At 41.0% G+C, this 23,024-nt stretch overlaps 1 protein-coding gene across 9 annotated transcripts in view; it reads right to left on the bottom strand.

Annotated features, from left to right (window-relative positions):
- MAPKAP1 (MAPK associated protein 1) overlaps positions 1–23,024 on the bottom strand; it is a 192,935-nt gene that overhangs the window by 82,376 nt on the left and 87,535 nt on the right. For 6 of the 9 annotated variants that reach the window (XM_037491956.2, XM_037491960.2, XM_054689230.1 and 3 more), the window contains 3 exons: positions 18,513–18,689; positions 13,199–13,246; positions 3,680–3,789 (listed from right to left, as the gene is read on the bottom strand). In XM_037491956.2, the coding sequence (XP_037347853.1) occupies positions 3,680–3,789; positions 13,199–13,246; positions 18,513–18,689 (335 nt within the window). The remainder of the gene's footprint in view (positions 1–3,679; positions 3,790–13,198; positions 13,247–18,512; positions 18,690–23,024) is intronic. The other 3 variants (XM_037491959.2, XM_037491961.1, XM_037491963.1) reach the window with 1 other exon arrangement.

Below are 23,024 nucleotides of genomic sequence, written 5' to 3'. Positions count from 1 at the left end.
CTTGGTACATCCTAAGCCTTCTTTCTTTTGTAGATCAACAGATACTTATATGTCTGTATCAATGTTAAAGCTGAAATTGGATCTGCCCCCACTTCGCATCAGTGTCTCTGTCATACCCAACATCATGTTTCAAGAGGCTGGTAAAGGTTGGGAGGTAACAGCGGGGTCACTGATTGTGAGGATGAACTTGATTAGAGGAGAACTTGAACTAAAGCTTTTACTCACTAAGTAACAGGTTAGTATATCTTACAGGCTAAATCAAGAGACCTGACAGGCTACTCTTCATTATGTCAAAAACACACCCGCTCAACTGTTAAAATTAGTAAAGAGGTTTTGGCTAATTCTTCTAAAACTGGATTTTCCACTTACAATTTTTTTAAACAGTGAGGACTTTCTGCCAATGCAAGTAGATTTCAAATGTCAAGTAGGTCAGTAATAAAATGAAAAGCCAGAGAAATTCTAAAAGAGACATTTTAAAATGGACTTTAAAAAATGGGCTTTAGCAGAGAACTGACTGGAACACACTGTGAAAAGATTACTATAGTTTGGTACATGAATATTAATAGTAAAAACCCTGCAGTGTTCATAAATAGTTATGACTTGATGAAATAATTACAAATAACGCAAGTCAAAATTTTAGATCAGTTACAAGTGTCTGTAATGACAGTCTGTCCGTAAAAAGCAAAAATATTTTAAAACCCTAAAGGCTTTCACTGACAAAGCTATTTACCTAAACAAAGAAGAATTCTTTTGCCCAAACATCTACCATCTTCTGATTTTTTAGGAGTGAAACTGAGGGTGGGAGTGCCAGAGGGAAGGGCAACAGAGTCCTTAAACATTAGGGCAGTCATTAAGCCCAGACTTTCATTTAATCATGAAATAGTTTAAGTTCTCAATTTATTATTATTATTAAACAGAGAACTCTATTAAATAGTCTGGAAAAAAGATGATAGAAGTTAAAGGTTTGTGGGTAAGGAACAGAAGTTCACTCTCAGTCTATCAAAGAATTTTTGATTGTTCAAGTACAACCAACTTATTATCAACAAATACTGTGAGAACCCATGTATTTCTCGCTACATGTGTCATGGAGTAGCCAAGACAGGGCTGTTCTTGTCTCAAGCAAGTGCAGGTTTTTGAAAAGAGGGCTGTACACTCTGACTCTGCCCAGACAGGGGCATGGTGGGCACCATTTTGCAGAGGCTGTGCAGGTCCCTGTGGTGGTGGCTGAGGAAGTGCAGGGTGAGCCTGTCTAATCTGGCATCTCCTGCCACCAAGTTCATGACTAAGCTCATGTGTCATAATAAGTGTTTCATAGCCAACTGTGAACACTAACAAACTTTTTTTTCAGCACATGTACTTGTGATTCCCTCTATGACAAGAAGATTTTCATCTTTTCATTAATCCTCCAAAACAAGTCCTCTTCACAACACAAAGTTCAAAAACACAAAACATGCTCTGCCTTTACCAAGCAAAGCTTAAACACACACCTCTGCCTAACTGGAGACCCTTCTATTTTGTAAAGACCAGACTTAAAAAAGCAATAGAAAGAACCAATTTTAAAAGTTTTCTGGATTAAGAAAATGGACGGTAATTTACATAACTACATCAATCTCAATGGACTTCTCTAGGGCGATAAAGAATAAATAATGCAGATCACAGTTTTTGGATAACAAGCCCTAAGTTTTTGTTTAGGACATAGCAAAGACTCCGATGGAAGTGGCAGGGATGTGTACACGAAGGTGAACATAAATAAGTATGAATATGATAAACGTGGTTACTGGAAAGGGACGTAAACAGGTATGGACCTGGGCAGAGATGGCTGGAGACAGGGAAAGACAGTGGCTCAGATGTAACCCAGTAAGTTCAGGAGGTTTTCATGGTCTGAAAAATCTGCAACAGCAGAATTTCTATTAAGAAGGTTAAAAGAGTTAGGAGCTGGTTCCTATTAGATAATTCAGAACAATGCTATCTTATACTAAAAATATGTAAAAAAAAAAAAACACATTATTAAAAAATTATGGGCAAAATAAGAGGGAAAAAAAACCATAAAAGTAGATGAATGCTTATAAATATCTTTAAATATCTGAAGTGATTTAGAAGCTTTTAGATCAGCATCTAGAACCCCAAAATACATACTTTCCCCTGGGAAGGGGTTTAAGCTCCTTCAACCACCCCCTAAACACAAAGAGATTTGACCCCCGTGCAATGGATAAAAGTCACCCAAAAAATGAACAAAAGAGGTGTTTGGAAAAACCAGAACACCATTCATCCCAGCTAACGACTTGTTCATTATGAGTGATGATGGATAAAGACTTCTCATGCTGAGATGAAATCAAGATTTATATGCATTGTTTCCTCTCCCAACTTGTGGGAAGATCATCATCATTTAATTCTATCTCTGCGGCCAGTGATGGGCATCCAGAGAGCTGGTTATCAAACGGCGCAGTCAGCTGGCAAAAGCCGAAACGTGCAGTTGGCACATCTGGACGGAGCCGCCACAGCCGAGGGTGAACAATGACTCCTGGCAAGCATCCAAATTGCTTGCAGACGCTAGCAGGTCTCATCTACAACCGCCCCTACCAGCATCTCTCTCTCTCTCTCTCTTTTATGAGAATCAGATTTTCATTGCTCCATTCAATTGCTCTCCTCTGCCATTTTTTACAGCTCTTATCGTTCCCCTGGAATATGGCCTTGAGACAGCTCATCCGTGTCCTTCACTGTGTTATCTCTCCTAACTTTTATTAAAACTTCAGCTTTCATCTGAAGATAGCTAATTAAATCTGGAACAGATTATATGCCTCCCCTTAAAAAGAACACAAAACTATTTTCTTCAACCTTAGCAATGATTTTTTTCCTTTTCGAAAGATGAAACCAAAGGTGTTTAAGAAGTCTCAATTACTCACAAAGCTAAGATATTTGACATGTGATATACAGGCTGATTTATATTATAATTGTTGTATGACAAATCTTTGGGCTATTTTTCAAGATAATTATTTCTCAATACTCATAATATTTTTCCTCATATCTTTTAAATATCTCAGCTAATATCATCAGCTTATTTGCTGTATAAAGTTGAGTAACAAGGAATTAGGAATTAACAGATTATGAGTGTGTCAAGTGATCTATATTTTTAAAAATCTGCTTACAGTTGGCCTTATTTGGTAAAGATGAATTTTTTCTTTTATTCCATACCCCAAACACTAGCAACTAGCAATTTCCCCCATGGGAAATCATGTGAAAACTTGAAATTAAAAGCAGTGCTTCAAATAGTGGACTGATTCCGTTTTCATGAAGGCTTTATACCAACTAATAGTTAGCTCAAGTAGCATTGTCTTAATCTATCACAAGTTATTAATGATGGAGCTTCCGTAACTGATATGAACATATTCTTCTCACATATGTCACTGACCTAGTCCTATCCTTGGGCATAGCAGCAGCTTAAAAATCACTTTTTTGCTGTAGACCTGCTAACCAAACCTTGCAGTGATAATATGTAAAAATGAAGCCAGTCATATCTCTCTCTCTCTCTCTCTTTCTCTCTCTCTCTCTCTCTCTCTCTCTCTTTCTCTCTCTCTCTCACACACACACACATACACACACACATATACACACAGCACTATTAACCACTATTAACTGAGGGTTAAGCCTCTACCACCTGGGTATAACTTAAAAGTCCCACCTGAAATTTTCTGGGATCCTTTTCTTCGTTTCACTGCCTTTAGCAAGATTTCTTTCATGGTGACTTTTGTGTTGTCCACCTGAATAAGGGAGAATCCATGAGCAGCATTTCTGTAGGACAAGACAAATATTAAATCATCACCAACATTCAGCCAAAGGGATGTTATTGTAGTCTTCACAGTGTTTAAGAAAGTTTTAATAAGTATGCATCAAAATGCCAATTATTTTATATTCTTTTTTTTTTTTTGAGATTCATTTATTTATTTATACAAGCACTGGGTACAGTCAGAAGCGCGGGAGGGTGAGAGAATTCACCAGAGCTAGAGCAGAGAAGGCAGAAGGACTGAAGTACACTGCTGAGGGGAGCAGTGGGTGGCAGGAGAGGTCTGTGCGCCATGTGGGACCCTCACCCAGTGGCCGGGGAGCAGCTGGGGATCGAACCCGCGCTGCAGAGGCTGTGGGCAGCTTCGCAACCCAGCGCTCAACCGCTGCGCCACCAGGGAGGCCCAAAATGCCAATTATTTTAAAATAGGTTAAACAAATCTACTTTTAATGGAGGGAGGGGGCGGAATTCTGGTATGAAAGGTAAAAGAGCAAGAAAGGTCAGAGTCAGGGAAGTTTTTCTAATTTATCTCAAACTGAATTACTTGGTCTCTGTGGGAAGACAAATCCTGCAGTAAGATTGACAAAGGATAAACTTGGCTTCTGGCAGCAGATGTCACTGTAGGCATCCTATTAAACTTCATGGCACCCCGAAGGCAAAAATGTCATGGGGTTGGGGGAGGGACATGATAGCCCAAAGCAAGTTAGAATATGGAAAAGAAATGGTTATTTATTCCTACCTGGTTAGTAAGTAAATACACACACACACACACACACACACGCACACACACACACAAATATATAGTTTGTATGTTTCAGTAGGAATGTTTTAATCTCCTAGAGGGTCAAACAGAACATTAGCTGAAGCATAAATAAATACAAGACAAAACATTTACATTATTTGTAGGCTTCAAGCCAATCAAATTCAGGGTTGGGGAGGGTCATCCAGATGGGAAAAAACTGGTAAGAAAGAAGTACCCTGATTACAGAAGGCCATCCCTCGGTGAGGTATAACTTCACTAAAACTGTTAATTGCAATAGCCAATATCACAAATCCTACTCACTATGCATGGGCACTGGAACAAAACAGGCCAATTCCAAGCAGCTCATGTAACAAATGGGACCCAAGTTTCCAACTATGGAACATGGGAATTGCCACAAGGAGTTTGGTCGCATTCCCACTTCACCACAAGGATCTCAAAGGGGAACACAGCCAAAAATCATGGCAGAACTTCATATTGACAAGAAAATCTGAAAGAAAAGCCAAGCCCCAAGCAAAGCTGTGGAAAAGCATCCCACTGGGAGGGCAGACTGGGAAGGGGCCTTAAGGCCAGGCTGGACTCAAGCAGGCTGCTGGCTTTCCACAGGGGCTTGGGGCAGATCTCAAAACCCGGGACCCAATTTGCTTTCCTAATACAAAGATATCTCCACACCCCTCCTCTCCACACAGCTTGCTGTTTAATCTCTGACATTCCATTTGTTAAAAAGCAAAAGCCGATGCTGGTCTGGCCAGCACGATCATCCATTTTAACTTGGTCAAGTTCTTGCTATCGAACAGCAGGCCTGAGAACTGTCAAGCTAATTTTACTGAGCACTCTGTTACTGAATCATGCCTGAGTCTCGGCCATTCTTTACCTCAGAAGCTGGACCCCATCCCAGAACAATCTTTAAAAGTTTATTTTACTGATCAAAGCAAAATAAGAAATAGCTTTTTCTAAAAAACTCTATTTAGGGAGCGATGCAGTAAGTGATACTTTGGCAAGAGTACTGAGATGTAAAGTGCCTTGTGCATTTATAAACTTAGGGGTATTTGCTCTGGCACTAGGCCAGTGTGTGTTTGGAACAAATGCCAATCATCCGCGTTCAGACTTGCCTTCCCTGCTTTCTCCTCGGAAGTCAGCCTGTACTCCATCTGTGACAATATGTTGGGCGGTGGACGAGCAGGGCCTGAAGAGAAATACAATTTCTCGGGTACTCACAAACTAGCACTGCCTAGAGCTCACCAACTTCCATCCACCTGGGTTCCACTTGAACTATTTCAGATCTGAGTCTGCTTCTAAATTGCTTACATTGTCTCCTAATCTGCTGCTGGTGGAGAGCATGATTTTAAACCAATAAGTTTATCTTTTTCAGCAGAGGCAGACTAAAAGCTCAAAAGGAAGCCTTGTGTTCGGACTAACTTCCATAAATTAAAAGTGTCCTTTTAAAAGATTTTTGAACAGAGGAAAATCCCTAGTCTGTATTTTTCTGTCATTTCACCAAAATGTACCTGGGTGACAAGGTTAAAGCAAGCAGAGGAAATCCCTGGCACTTATCATCCACAGGCATTACTGATAAATTGTGTGGTGGAGGAATAAAGGATTACCTTCTGTATTTTTTCATTACACTTTTCTTTTGTTACAGAATACATAAATCCATTGTGGCACAATGTAATATGTATCACCACGCTACACCTGCGGACGCTTCCGAGCGGCTGCCATGTCTGTGCAGTCAGGAATGATAAGTGAACCACCCGTGAATGTTAACGATAGTGATCATTCTGAGGTAACTCGGCTCTCCATCTTCCTTTACAGCCTCCGTGCTGAAGCCAGGGTAGCAAGGTTCATGAGAGGAAAATGAAAACAACAGTGCAGGGAAGGGGCACGCATGGCGCTCGGAACGCGTCTTCACGAGTGTGCGGCCTCTTACCCTGGGGCTCCATTTTGGTAAAAACACACACATTAAAAGGAGCAAGAGGTTGTAGCCCGTGCGCTGTACACTAACCAGACCTCATGAGAGCTTCCTCAGGTCAGCTCTCGCTTACCCCTCCTCTCCCCTTGACAATGCCAACTTTGGATCCTGTTCCAAGGCCATAGCACATAAAGGGGTAAATTGTTTCTTAAACACAAGAGTATTCCTCAGACCCCATCTAGGTGCAACCGGTAAGTTATGCTCCCATTTAATAAGTGGATATGGAGACTTGCTACCACAATTTTCAGCTTGCCTTCCAAACATTCAGGGTTTTACGCCTCATTCTTTATATTCAGGATTTTTTACGGGTTTCCAAAAAGTCTACTGAAATACATCTTTAACAGGCACTTTTATTTCATGTTGGGCATTGGTCTGATTTGAAGACAATAATTGGGGGGAATGCTGGCCGCATGGAGTTAGGGTGCCATATCCTGCCTCCCTACCTTATGGCACTGCGTTCCAGTCTCTGAGTTGAGACCCATGCAGGGGGTGACTAGCCCTCGGGCAGACAAACCGATGGATAGACAGATGGGCTACAAACCCAGAGTCTCGGCTCAGAGCTGCTCCTCCTCCCACTCCCCTTGCGGACAGACAGCTTGCTCTCTGCCAGCACAGGGACTCGAGGGGCACCACACAGAAGCAGCTGCCTCTCGCAGCTCCTGAATAGCCTGTGCTGGGTATACGAGGAAGCTCCACTTCAGGGAGCTGACTACATGCAGCCAGGAGCGCTTCAGTCAATTCAAAGTTAGGTCCTGTCACGTCTTGTAACCGCTGAAAAATGTACGGGCACTTTAAAAAGAGATTACTCACTTGAGGAATTCAGCTCTGTCCCAGTGCAAAGTCACTCAGTTACCACAGGGAGGTTTTTATACCAGCATTAACCAAACAATGAGTGCTTCTCCACTAAATGTTCAAGTCAGGGGAACAAGGGACAGAAAAGAAGTAGGGGCACAGTGCTCGTGTGTTTCTTTTTAAGGAAACAGAGCTAGAACCCAAGGTGGAAGGCAGCATACTGAAGAAGAAACAGCATGAGTTGAGAGTTAAGTACCCTTTGGTTCAATTCTCGGTTCCATGGCTCCCCAAGATGTTGCCTTAACATGTAGAAGTCTCACCTGCACCCATGAAACCAGGGAGGCACTTCCTTACAGAATTATCAGAAAAATAAAACGGACAGTGAATGCCAAGCATCCAGCACTAAGGCTGGCAAACAGTAAAAGCCATGTCCAAATGTTAGCTCTCCTGTGTTCCCCTTGTTCCAATTCATCACCCCCAAGAGAACAGGCCCCATTCAGTTTCTTTTCCCTGCTCCCAGGCAGAGATTGCTTATGTGGGGAAATGATCCCAACCCTCACTGCTTGTAATTGGGAACATAGGCCAATTAAAATGTACAATTTGCTGGGCACATCCAAAGGCACTGTCGCAAGCAGACTCACCCAGGCACCGAAACACCCCTGGAGCACAAAGGAGAGCACTCGTGGCTATTATCAAGACTTTCCTTTTTGGGAAACACAGGTGTGTTGTTCCGCCTCAGCTTCAGTCACTGACTTTGGAAGGGGATGTGCAGAAGTCAAAGAGCATGTTGGCAGAGAAATTAAATGACACATAAGAGTTTTTTGACTTGCACAGTACAATGTTATTATTCAACAGTTACAACAATAGCAGCAACTACTAGCTACTGAACACTTACTATGCACCAGGTGCTGTATTGTTTTTAAAATCTGTATTAAATTTAGCTCATTCGGTCCTAAAACAGGTACTATTATTAAATCCGTTTAACAGAAACTAATTCTGATTGTATTAGGGAGTTTACCTGAGCTCACTTATCTGTTAAAAATCCTATTTTAGGTTCAGAAACCATCAGTGGTCCCTAACCCAACCAGCACAGTCCAGTAGGAAAGACCAGAAGCAGACAGAGTTCTATTGATATGCACAAAGTTCAGGGCAAGTCAGAGTACTGCCAGGGGCACTTAGCCCACTAAAGTATGGGGCAGGGGGTCAGAGAAACTCCTTAGTGGAGCTGTCTCAAAAAACAGTCCCTGGGCCTCCCCAGTGGCACAGCAGTTGAGCGCTGGGTTGAGAAGCTGCCTGCAGCCTCTGCAGCGCCAGTTCGATGCCCGGGTGAGGGTCCCACATGGCGCACAGACCTCTCCTGCCACCGGCTGCTCCCCTCAGCAGTGTACTTTATCACTCTGCCTGTTCTACTCTCTGCTCTGGCTCTGGTGAATTCTCTCACCCTCCCGCGCCTCTGACTGTACCCAGTGCTTGTATAAATAAATAAATCTTTAAAAAAACAAAAAACAAAAAACAAAACAGTCACTGTTTATTTCCACACCTCGGTAAAGATGGTGGTGACACCAGAAGGCAGCGGAGAACAGTGTGTGCTAGAACAAAGTTTGGACTCCCAGCCCTGCCTTCCTTTGGCAAATGACAATTTACCTTCTAGTCTGCTCATCTACAAAAGCGGGATAATAATTTGTAGACTGTTATGAGGGGTAACTACTTCTTTTTTTTTTTTTTTTAAAGATTTATTGATTGATTGATTTATACAAGCACTGGGTACAGTCAGAAGCGCGGGAGGGTGAGAGAATTCACCAGAGCCAGAGCGGGGAGCAGAGCAGGCAGAAGGACCGAAGTACGCTGCTGAGGGGAGCAGCGGGTGGCAGGAGAGGTCTGCGCACCATGTGGGACCCTCCTCCGGTGGCCGGGGAGCAGCCCCGGATCGAACGGGCGCCGCAGAGGCTGCGGCAGCCTTGCAACCCAGCGCTCAGCCGCTGCGCCACTGGGGAGGCCCGAGGGGTAACTACTTCTAAAGTACTTAATATAACATCTGTCATATAACAAAGTGCTTCATCAGCAATAGTAACATCATAAACATGAGCTTCTCGCCATAGGTATAATGAAGTGACACATAATACTGAGCACTTACTTTGTTCATCTGTTCATCCTCCTATAAAAGACAGGTATTACTGATCCATTTTATAGAGGAGGAGACTGAGTTTTGGCAAGGCCCAAACTGGAGTTACACAGCTAGTAAGTGGAGGAGCCAGGCCTTGAACCCAGGTCAGCCAGATTCCAGAGCCTGTGCTTATAACTGTCTACAGTCCAGAAGGGAGTCATGGGGACTCAAGAAGAGACTTCCAGAGAAACATGCTCCAGATTGGCGCCACTGCCCAATCTGAGGAAAAGGTTCTACTTCTGTACATACTGAGTTTGATTATGACTGGCCCAACTCTTAGACAACCATAGGACCTACAAGATCCCTTTTTTAAAGCACTTGGAGAATGTCATGGTTTCGTGAGCCACAGTCTCAGTCTGTGGAAGTGGGAAGAGGCTGCCAAGAGCTGCACTCAAGTCCCTCAGTCCTGAGCAGCTCATAACAGCAATGAAGACAGTCTTCTGGTTCCCACCTGTTCGGCTCCCCATTCCAGGCATGCTCATTCTCCAGCACTTCAAGGCAGAAAATGAAAATATATGAGCAAGAGAAAGCCTTGTAATAACTGCAGCATGCCTGCCTTAACGCATGTCCTTCGGGCATTACTTTATCCATAAAGAGCGTTTGCACTAGTATGAATGCCACATTTTGTTTCCCCTTGCACTGACAAAAAAATTTTTTTAAGATCAAAGTGTATTATGTGAGTAAGCGATGTCTGACATTGGACAAAGTACTCTTTTTCAAAACAGACATTTTCCAAAAACATAACTTGCTAGACTAATGGGCAGTGAGAAGCCAAAATGACTGCCCTCCGCCTTCTCCTTGTGTATCTTTGCCAGAGTCCTTGGGACTTGCCAAATCTGGTCATGCCTGCTTAGCTTGCTCGACTGATTGTGCCAGAAAAGAAAATAAGACACAGATGTATTTGAGCTCTTTGAGATGCCAGTAAGAGAGACAGCTAATGGCTTCATTTCGACCCTCCCCTTCCAGCTGGGCACAGGTGGGGGATAATGAGGTCCCTCTCCCTAATCAAACTCAATTATTTACTACTCTATATAACCGCAAAGACATTCACATTCAGTTCAGAATATAAAACACACTGTGGGCTACTTCCAACCACTGCCACTGGGTATTTATAACAAACTCAAGTGGCTAACAGTTTGCCTTGGCAGGAGTTTAAGTGTGGAAAGTTTTGCAAACTGTTTCTGTTCAAATATGTCCTGCTGAAATGGGGCCCCCCGGCGGGGTTCCATGACTGTCAGGTCAGTGAACTGCATAACCTCTGAGAATGTATTCACCATGCAGCGCAGACAGGATCTAGAGATCAAATGCCTCGTTCCAGTGCAACCTTCTGAGAAGCATCACCGTTTTTTCAACGGCAAGACTGACATTGTATTAATAAACATTACAAGTCACTAGCCTGACATGTACATAGCAGCAGCTGACAGACTCCAACATAAGCTGAGGGGAGAACAGAGGAAATCAAAATGAGACATAGTAACTAAACATGGCCAAAGGGGGTGGATCATGCAACAAATCACATTAAATGTCAGAAATGTAGACCCTAAACTTTTAAAATACATAGCAACTAAAGCAACAATCTGGTATAATTTTTGGACACCAAAGTAAATGGATGGCTATCGAAAACATGTGCTTTTATTGTAGGAACAAAGAGTATCCTGGCACAATTTCAACAGACATTCCAGTGAGCAAAACACACATATTTAGCTTGTCTGACCTTTAAATTCTTAGAAGTACGTAATTAATGCTTTCCATCTTTATTACGTGCTCCAATATTTCTGTCACTTTAAACAGACACAAAGAAAAATCTTTTCTTTTCTCTAGACAGTAACTGTTGCCAAAAAGGAAATCAAGTCAGATTTACAAATACAAAATTAAACAGGCTGCATATGTTACATTTCCATATACGAGGACAATCTGGACAATGAAAATGTTTGTTAATACAACAGAATGAAAAGAAACAACACACAGTTGGTCCTCTATGACTCGAGCAAACAATAAATAACCAGAATAATTTATACCCATATTGTCAGGCCTGACTACAAAGAACAAAAGGCGTCTTTTTAAATTGCTTATCCTATTTTAGCGCTGCTCACCATCAAACTGTATGACCCTGGGTAACTACTACTTGTCTCTGATGCTCAGTTTATATATTAATAGTATGAACTGCTTATAAGGAAAAAATGAGACAATGGCTAGTAGGGGCAGCAAACTGAGTGAGTATACAGAAATGCTTATTTACCTCTTCTTTTTTTTCCCTCTTCCTCTCCAGACCACAAGGCAGTATCACATAAGACTAGAAAAGGCTTCAAAAGTAATGATATCCTTTCATAAAGGTCTGGTCACGTGGGGTATACTTTGGAGAAGGCAAACTCTTTTGAGAAACCCTCAACTTCTTAGAGCAATGAATCTAGGGTATGCCTCTTTACAAGGCAGTTCCCTTTTTCCTCTCGGAGAGCCAGAGGAGTCTGGGACAGCCCTCCGGGGCACACTGCCCACACAGCCCAGCTTCTGGTGCAAGACCCTCTGCCAATTACCTCCGCAATGTGGCCTTTCCCAAACAGCAAATCTTAACCGGATTCTATGTTCGCTGCGGCCCTTGGTTAGAATAGTTCCCTTCCCATATCCCCATATCTATTAAACATTTTCAATAAAACACATACATGAAGGCAGTTTAATTGCTCTGATTTTCTGATGTCCAGGGATTCTGTCCATTATACTGGTTTAGACTTCTCTTCCCCAATCTAAAATAGGATCCAGGTGTGAAACATTACAGAAGGGCACCATCACAGTTGCTTTTGTCATGACCATTTTTAAACTCAATTGAGTTCCATACATTTTGATTAAATTACCCCTTGAGCTCAGGGATGGAAAGTGACAGACCAAGCAGTTTCCTCACCTGTCTGCTCCAGGATCTCATCCTCCCATGCCTTACATACACTACGTCTTAAGATCCAATAGGCCTCGACTCAGTCATTTCTGACAAAAAGCACTTTCCAGATGTTGGGAACCAGCTGAGATCCAGCTCTTTATCCAATTTGGGAGCTAATCCAACCCCCATAAGCTCTTTTCCCCCTACTTCTCCCTTCCCACACTGCTGATAACCAAATAACGTCAGTGCTAAAGCTAGCAGCCAGCAAGTTTGGGGCTCCTGTTTATATACGTGTTTGCTATCTAAAATCAATCAAGAACAAGAGATATCTTAGACACCCACTTGCCCATTCTATAAAAGAGGCAATCTCCACTAGTAGGCTTCTAATTTGCAAGTTACAATAATCCATTCTACCTCCTCAGATAACTCTTTCCAGGGGTGTCCTGAGACCAAGGGGCCCTGGAGAGGAAGGCCCCTTGGTAGAATTCAAAAGGCATCCAGTTCCACATTCTTTTAACAGGACACTTTCCCAACCATCTAGTTATATTAACTAGCTCCTTTTTTTGAATATACATAATTAAACAATATGCCATTATCTTTACATGAGGAAACAAGGGGATACTTAAAATTTTCTTTTATATGGAGACATACAGCTTTATTTTCTATTTTTTCTAGTATAGACATGTATCAATCATGCAAAAAAAAAAACAAACCCAACAAAAGGTTAAACCTCATATATACACCTTAGTGTAAATTATTCAAATATTCAGATAAATGTCTGACAAAAATAACAAAAACAGCAACTATGTAATACTTCCTACATCCCAGGGTCTGAGCTATTTCTTTATGGCAGCATTTCTTACCTGAGGTCCAAGGGCCCCTCAGGGTCAACAGATGAATTCACAGGCTCCCTAAGTTTTAGAATTTAAAAATTTTGCTTTTAGTTCAATGAAAATTATATATATATATACACACACATACACACACACACATAAATACATGTACCATAAACATATGATATATATTTAATACAATGAAAATGCTCTAATGTTTATGTAAGTTACTATATATGCACATAGATGTATTTGGAGATTATAGATGTATTTGTAGATTTGTAGATTGTGTATGTACACAAAACAACATCTACACAGATGTATATATAGTGATACAAGCAACAGATAGACTGATACAGACGTAGGCCACTCCCAGTCTTCCATGCTCCCCATTCTCTGCCCACCTAGGGGAGTCCTGTCTTACTGCCAAGAGGAGAAATACCCAGAAGAGTCATCTGACCCTGATCCTCACCAGACAGATATCAACAATGTGATTGGAAAAGCTATAGTTGAAAAAGCTAGCCCATGTCCATTTGCTTATATATTGTCCATGGCCACTTTCAAGTTACTATGGCAGAACTGAGTTACAAAGATTGTATGTCTGCAAACCTAAAGATTTACTCTCTGACCCTACATAGAAAAAACCTGCCATCCTATGGGATAAGCTGGTGGGATTTGTGGGGGATTATGGGCTCCAGCAGCTGGAGTTAAAAATTTAATATTGCTAACAGACTTAGTTTTAGTTAGTAAAAGTGAAATGGCATCATTGCAAGCCGCATGCAAAAACAGTTTGCTGAACAGAGGAAAGAAAAGGGAGAAGTGGGTGCCACGCTCTCCGTGGAACAGGTTTGCATGCTCTGCGGGGCCCGAGTCACACTGCGCACAGGTGTCACCCAGGCAGTCTACTTATATACCAACCGATTGACAATAGCAGAAAGTACAATGACCACCTGGGACTGAGGGAGTTTCTCTTGGATGCAGGACTTTCAGCTTTGAACTAGGGAAACTCCTGGACAAACTGGTATAAATTGGTCACCCCAGAAGAAATGTTCTTTATTTTGCCAGTAAAGAACATTTAAAATTGGTGGAGGGCGTGGTGGTGTGCATTATAAATCAACTGGCCTGTTAAAATAACGGAATAATAGTAAACACATTAACTGCTTAAAAGGACAAGGAATAATATGGTGATCTGGTTTCATATTGAAAGACTCAAGCTGACAAGTAAAACATTTAACAGCCATTGAACCCAACATCAGCAGTTTAATTTCAGCAAAATATCATATGTAGCATTATAGTTTTTAATTTGTATTTTATTAATGTTATAGTTTTATATATATTTAACTTGTAATTTTGTTTGGGTTGCATAAAGACAGGGAATTTACGACTAGAACTTACATAACTATGTTTTCAAGTAGTACTGAGAATTAATTTTCAGGAGAATTAATTTTCCTTTAAAAGAGGATTATACATTACCTGTGTTTAAGAAAACTCCTTACAACAATCCCACGAGGTAGTTACTATTATCCTCATTTTGCAGATGAAGCAACTAATGATTACATAGCAAATGGCTAGTGCAGCGGAAACTTAAACCCAGATTAGCCTAAGTTCAAAGTCTGCACTATCTCATTTGGAAAACAGAGGAAGGAAAAAAATATAGACGCAGCAATGAGATCTATTTAGTTACCCAGACAAGAAATCTCTGCAGCACACCTACTGTGGTAATGGACTATGTAGGTATTATGGGCACAAATGATCCAGTTCTTGACTTCAAAGGATTTCTATTAATAACGAAACTGCAGCAAACACTTAGACAATGCTGACATAGGTCAGGCATTGTTCTAAGTGTTTTACATACATTAAACCATCAATCCTCACAACAGCTCTATAAAGTAGGTATTATTATTATCCTCATGACTGTGCCATAGAAAAGTTAAATAATTAATTCACGATCTCTCACACACACTAGTAAAGGGCAAGGTCAGGAGTGACCCCAGGAACCAGGAGTCTGGCTCCAGAGGCCACCGTGCTCTTACCTATTACATTATAGTACTGGATGAGTGTTGGCTTTAAGGCACAGAATCCACTTAGATGCTGGACTGACAACAGATTCCCCTACCTCCAGCCCAAGCCTCCGCAGGGCGTCGGAAGAGCACTAACTTTGAAGTCAGCATGGGGTCAAGCTGAGAGAAATACTTCAGTCTCAGTCTTCATGTTTCTTAAATGGTCATAATAAAAATTGGGCTATTTTCAGATTACATGAAAAAATATACACGTAGCCGACTCTTAGCAAGTACTAATTCACTCCTTCCTACCAAACCTAGCTTTCTCTCCTCCTGCCTCAGTTCAGTGTCTTCCCAGACACTTGCTGCTCATTCTCCACTGGCCAAGAGATGTGAGGAGGAAAAGAAGAGCATGAAAAGGAGTCATGCTTTACTTGTTTTCACTGGGACTGCCCTCTCTGAAACTTTCGATACATCTCTGGAGACTCCTGAAGCACAAGAGGCTTTTAAAACTTAGATATAAACCAGAAAGGCAAATGGTTGCTGAACCAAGAAAATCAACACAGGGCAAACGATCAGCAATCTGTTCTATTTCATCAGACAACTGAGAAAAAGAAATAGAAAATTTATTGACCCTCTTGTTCTAAATGTTCACCTGAAAAGATTTTACTTTACCTCTTGTTCCAGAAACATTCCAGACATGTGGAATAAACTCTCTTGAATTTGAAAATAGGAAAAGGATTGACTGTGTGTGTGTCTAAGCAGGTATGTACAGGATGGAAGGGATGGAAGTACTTCAGGGGGAAAGAGGAATACTAAGTTTTAAGCAGTGGTTGTTACTCTGGCTCCCCTACCCTCGCCCCAGTTATGGGAAGAAGGGGCAGGACGCTGTGCAGTCTTAGATGATGCTGCTGGGAGGGTACACCTATTCCACCCCAACCCCGCTCTATTGAAAACCACTGATTTAAAAACACTTGTTTTAAAAAGGAATTTTGGTTCAAAAGACCACTATGTTCATACGTTAATATTTATGTAGTAAAAATTGTGTCAACGAGAACACAATTCTTCTAGTTATTTATTCAGTAAAAATGTAAATGGAAACTACTGATCACATCTATTGCATAGTAACAGAAATACACAAAATTAGTATATACATCTTCTGAAGTAAAAAAACGAAAACAAAAACTTCTAATGACATCTCGTGATTGTAAAGGTGGAAAAAAGTTAACGAATTCCACTGGTAGCACCGCAGATCAGTCCATTTGTCAGGAGACTACAAGTCACTATAAAGCAAGAGTCTACAGGTGCATTTATGCTGACCAATGATACCACTCACATGAAATTATCCTAAGAAAGTTACTAAACAGAAATAAAAGGGATACTGAGAAGGACTGTCACAGAATCATTTATTAAATCCGAAACAATCTAAGCATCCATGATAGGCTTACACTGCACCCTGTGCATTTTTCTATTATTCTGCTAGTTACATTCTAATGATTTGTTTGACAATGATTTCCCTACTAGCATGAGCACTGAGAGGGGTTGTCTCTGTCTAGATCCTTGGCACACAATAAATTTACCTTATAGGAATTAAAAGTATATATCAAAATATTTGCAATATAATGTGAAGTAAAAAGAATCCAGTTTGCAAGTGAGATGGAGACGCTAATGTATATCACATGGGATTATCTGGAAATGAAAACAGTTATAGTAGGATAGAGGAATCACTAGGTAACTTTGAAATTACTTGAGGTATTCTGTAAAGTTGTTGCTTCAATGTGTCTGCAATGTGCTCTATACACCAAACGTGACTTCGCAATGGGGATGAAATGGCAATCGCAAAGACTCAAGGAGCCACTCCCAGCTCACCCACAGGCACTCAAGTATTCTTTCTTTGTTCAAGGATAGAAAGATCCAAAATACTTGCATATCATAGGTAGCATAATTCTATTTTTAGTAAAAATCTGAGACAAAGGCAATATATTTTAAAGAGACAGAGGGGGAAAGTGATGTAAAGCACTCCCTCTTTTGGATAGTGAATTTGCTGGTTACTAACAGCAGGGGGTGCCAAAGGGATCTCTATTGTTCCCAGGAGAGGCCATGAGAGGGACTGCTCTGGCCTCAATCAGAAAAGCTTAAACTGCGCTTAGAAAATGCTGCAGGTTTCCCACTAACAACTGAGACATGTGGTCAAAACGGATGATCTCTGTAGACTGAGATGGACAGAATTACATTTTTTATTTTCACTAACTTCTAACTGATATTTAGCATTTCTTAAATTCTAAATGTAGCCAACAAATCACAGCAGCGTTAGCAGTAAGTGGGACTGGAGGAGCAGAAATGAGATGTGTTGTTGCAGATGGCTCCAAAGCCCTTAGTCTCTCTGCTACTTTGAAAAGAGACTTTAGAAGTTACTATTAGACTTGCCAGTGGATCTTGTTATTACTATAACAATGAAGCCTCACATATTACTAAATCATAAATTTGTTTAATAATTTGATATCTATTTAAATACATTGAAATTCTTTTGTACTCATGTGAATTTTATTTTCTGCTTTTATAAACACTTTCTGAAAAGCGTGTTTATAGGCTTTACCAGACTGCCAAAGACACAGGGAAGGTTCATAATTCCTGTTCAATGTAAAGGAAGGCAACAGAGAGGAAAACCAAATTTGATCTCAATAAAGTTGGAAAGAAGGGCCTCCCTGGTGGTGCAAGGGATTAGGACGCAACTTATGAAGCTATCTGCAGCCACCGAAGCATGAGTTCGATCCCTGGCTGGGCAGGGAGCTACCCACATGGTGCAGCAGACCTCTCCTGACTCGCCCGCTGCTCCCCTCAGTACTGTATTTCAGTCAATCTGCCTGTTCTGTTCCTCATTCTGTCTCTGGTGAATCTTCTCAGTGCCCACACCTCTGGTCTGTACCCCACTTCTTGTATACATAAATAAATCTTAAAAAAAATGTTGGAGAGAAAAAAGAAGTATTTTAAATCACAAGAGAGGTAGCTGCATTGTACATTTTCATTTCGTTTGGATCCCTCAAAGACAAAGGGGGAACTTGGAAGTTTTGCTTCAAATCCTCCAAAGCATCCCAGTCCATCCAGAGGCCTGGTTCATAGATATGACGCTCAGAGGTCTACCCAATATAAACCACCTATATTTAATCTATTTGCAGGGGCCTAAAATGCAATGCAGATGTTGTCCCTAACATTTCTCTGGAAGTAATCATTACATGTGGACTCTCCAAATACCAAATGGCATTCATCTGATGAACAAAACCAAAATCAAACCCACAAAACTAGAAAGTAGAGATGAGATATGAAATAATAGAGTCAATACTCACATTCGAACAAAAAGGGACTCTTTGGAAGTCAGACCAGGAGATGAATACTTTTCAACCAGTGCCAAAGTACTGAAGCCGAACTTATGAATGGGCTCATTGGAATCCAGTGGGGGGAAATCGGTGTCAACCTCCCCATCGTCCTCAGCAATATGCAGGCAGTAGGCACTGACATTGTCACTAAAAGGAAGATGAAAAAGGTGAGTGAATACCAAAGTGAGGGTGGGACAAGACCAGACAATATAGGATACAGCAAGCAAAGTAGGACATTACTGTTCTTGACCCCAAAGCCAGGTGATACAGTCAGATCCCCCAAATCCTATAACAGTCAGATCCCCCAAATCCTACTTCATTGGATAAAGAAAAATACAGCACTGCAAAGGGAGAGAAAAACAATGTCAAACAGAAAGCTTTCTACTACTCCTTTCTTGTAACAAATATTACCAAGCACCTACTGTTGGAAAGGCAAAGAACTTACTCTTGGTCAAATATGAGATTCATTATCAACCTTCAGGGAGCTTATAGTACAGAAGGGGGAAAAGTAAGCACTGCTCTACCTGTAATTTTAAAAATGTAGCTCAAATAACATAACAAAACTATAAACAAGGAAAAACGTATTTGGGGATGATCAGAGGCCTTGGATTTGGGGTCAGAACTAAAAAAACATCTATGCTCAAGCGCAGAGACATACTCAGGATAACCAAGAACCACCCAGTTCTTTTTGTAGAGAATATAAAGCTCACTTTATATTCTGATCTGATCCCAAACACCCAGCATACTTGAGACTATAAAGTTAAATGACCTAGGGCCTTCCCGGTGGCGCAGCAGTTGAGCGCTGGGTTGCGAAGCTGCCCGCGGCCTCTGCAGTGCCGGTTCGATCCCCGGCTGCTCCCCGGCCACCAGCGGAGGGTCCCACATGGCGTGCGGACCTCTCCTGCCGCCCGCTGCTCCCCTCAGAGTGTGCCTCGGTCCTTCTGCCTGCTCTGCTCCCCGCTCTGGCTCTGGTGAATTCTCTCACCCTCCCGCGCTTCTGACTGTACCCAGTGCTTGTATGTATAAATAAATAAATAAATCTTTAAAAAAAAAAAAAAAAAGTTAAATGACCTAATTTCTTCTGATAGACACTTGGCCCTATCAACCATTTCTGGACTTCTCATACTTCTCTACAATATCCAGTCAGTACTCCTAGATTCCAGCCTAGTCCAGTTTAGAATCAACACACACCATGTCTCCTTCTTTGGGAGAAGTAAAAAAGTCACTTTGCTGAAAAGGGTAGGGAATTATACCAACATAAAGACAATCTGAAACTGAAATCAACTCAGACAATTTAAGATCCCTTGCTTCCAAGCTGATTTGAGAAACTGCATATTTGGGCATTTTAGAAGCATGTGAGCGTCAGAAGCATGAACCTAGCAGTTCACAGGGTGGTAGGAGTCTACATTTTGCAGCTTAAATTTGGAGTTTTAATTATATGATTGATGCTTAAATTAATTAATTGCAAAGTGTATGCTAATTGTTTAATTGGTTGCTTGATCTATATAGATCATTTTTTGAATTAAATGAGTTGATTTACAAAGTTTATTGATTGGATGTGACAATGAATTATTTCGCTGACTACCTGATTTGCAATTTTCCCAATTAATTCACAAATCTTTAGCTGCAACTCTGCTTACTGAGAGAGAGCCTACTTCAGGTGATCTATACTCACTCTGTCATGACTAAGAGATATTTATTATATAAAACAGGTAATAAGGACAGATTAAAATTAATGAGAACTGTAAATTTGCTAAATGGATGGATAACAAGAAAGTAATCTGCCTATGTTTGTCACTATAAATTTCATGTATTTGCAATGGTGTTAAAATTCATCTCTGAATAGTATAGGAAACTTACCGATCTTTGCAAGAGGTTACTAACATAAGTGCAGAATGCTTGTAGAAGCAGAAGAAACTTCAGATGAGGAAAATGTCATAGTATAGCAGCCAAGAGCTTTGTGTCCAGAAAGACCGGAGCTCAAACCTCAGCTCTATTGCTTATGGGCTATGTGATTTAAGAGAATAAGCTTCACCTATTTCAGTTTCAGTTTCCATTTTTACAAAAGGGGTATAATCGCCAAACTCAGAAGTTATTGTAAAGATTAGATGAGATAATATATGTAGTATGTAAGAGAGATAAAATAAATAAATGGTATGGTAACTATAAGAAAGTCGGATGGAAAATAGTCTAGTTACATTGGTCCTGAAAGATACATTGTGGATACATATTAGAGCAACAGTGAAGCTGAGCCACATGTTTTAAATGCACACACATCTGTGACAGGAGTTAACATGTCCACTGTGCTCCAGCCTTGGGGACACTGAGCCTCCAGGGTTTTATGAAGAGGGTAGACACTGATGAAGCAAGCAATGGACGGCACAGATTATTTATTGTGGTGTAAATCATCCTGAGGAATCTCTGTGATTCCCCAGCACCACAGAGGTTTCAAGGGCAAATAACAAGCCTATTGATCAAAGTAGAAAGGCAGACATGGGTATCAGAAGACTTCTGCTCTGATTGTCACAGGATGCACCCAAATCCCCTTAAAACAAGCTCGACAAATGTCACACGCCAAGGTCCAAGAGCCAAAGTCTCACTCTCAGCACTATTATTTTCCCCAGTTATTAAGTACGGAGTGTGAAATCACTTATTCATTCAAAAAAAAACATTTGCAAAGTGCCTACCATGTGTTTTAGCCTGAACACTGGGAACACAGCAAGGGAAAGAATGAATGATTCAACACCCTACATTACACAAGACTAATGAAGTCTTTTCTGGGTCATTAGAAAAGTTTAGCAGCAAACAGTGCTCCAAACCCTGCAGCCCCTTAATTGAACATCTGAGGGAAAAATGACTGAAATTCCATATTCTATGTATGGACATATTGGTTCCTTTGTGCCTTTATAAAAGAATCATTAATAAGTTACTGCGGCATTCTGATTTCTAAAACTGCCCCAGGACTCCACATCAGCACCAACAAAATAACCATCAGCATCACTGGTGACATTTGAGTGCTACGTGCCAGACACCATAAAAGTGGTTCAGAGACATAAGCTCAATGAATCTTCACATCAACTCTGTGAGCTACTTCTTCTTATTTCTGTTTTACAAATTAGAAAACTGAGGCTCAACGAGGTTAAGTGGTTTGTTCAAGATTAACAGCATCTAAGTGATAGAGCTGAGATTCAAACCCAGGCAGTCAGGAGCTCCACTCACCCCCCTGTTCCTCTGCCTCAGCCACCCATATGTCAAGACTTTCCAGGTACTTGGAAACCCACGTTCCTATGGAAATATTATGTACTTTGAAAAAGAGTAGGAAGTCACAACATGCTAGTTATAAAAAATGAGAGACTTAACGAGATTTATTTCAACCTTCTCAGTTATATAGAAAAGAAACAAATATCTAAAAAAGATTAACAACATGTCAATGGGCAATCAGTAAAAAGTAGCAAAGCTCCTGTATTACTCTTTGATCAAATCAGAGACTGGCAGCATTTTGACAAATTGCAGAAGAAAAAAAAGGGGTAATTGTGGTCTCTGACTCAGGAATTCTCCAAATACAGACATTTGTTTAGAAAACAATGGTAACAGAGGTGCCTCCTTATAACAGAGTCTGGTGGAATGAACAGGGATTATTTTGCAGTCAACTATGGTTTGAATGCTAACTCAACCACTAACCAGCTGTGTGACCAAATCTCTCTGAGGTCCAATTTTTAAAAAAATCTGTACAAAGCTTTTCTTGACTTCTCTAGGAGAACCATTTAGGTGAGTAGGAGAATCCAAGGGATTTTCTTCATGGTCTTACAGACCTTGGTTACTATTTCTGCATATAACATATCACATTGTTCTTTCCTTATTCATTTCCTTATTCAAGCAGTTCTTTTTTTTTTTTTAAGATTTTTTTTTAATATTTTATTCTTTCTTTTCTTTTTTTTTTTTAAGATTTATTTATTTATACAAGCACTGGGTACAGTCAGAAGCGCGGGAGGGTGAGAGAATTCACCAGAGCCAGAGCGGGGAGCAGAGCAGGCAGAAGGACCGAAGTACACTGCTGAGGGGAGCAGCGGGCGGCAGGAGAGGTCTGCGCACCATGTGGGACCCTCCTCCGGTGGCCGGGGAGCAGCCGGGGATCAAACCGGCGCCACAGAGGCCGCAGGCAGCTTTGCAACCCAGCGCTCAACTGCTGCGCCACCGGGGAGGCCCTCAGCAGTTCTTTTACTGACTCTGCATCCTAACTGAAGAGTCAAATGGCTGGCATTTAGAAGTACTTACCAAATATTTGTTGAATGAATGAATATATGAATGTGTAGGCTCACTTTACCCATGGAAAAAAACATAAGGGGTATTATTAATGATGTGTGTATTAACGGGAAGAAATAATAAACTTTTATTTTTCTTGCTTGTCACATTGTTATCTGTTAACCAAATGGGGCTCCCAAGGCAATGCACATGTGTCAGATACTGCAGTTCAAGACAAGG

The sequence above is a fragment of the Talpa occidentalis genome, unplaced genomic scaffold, assembly GCF_014898055.3.
Source record: "Talpa occidentalis isolate TD23 unplaced genomic scaffold, MPIMG_talOcc4v2.1 talOcc4.7, whole genome shotgun sequence".
Lineage (NCBI taxonomy): Eukaryota > Metazoa > Chordata > Mammalia > Eulipotyphla > Talpidae > Talpa > Talpa occidentalis.
Note: the sequence above shows the minus strand (reverse complement) of the source record. Positions and strands in the feature narration are given on the sequence as shown.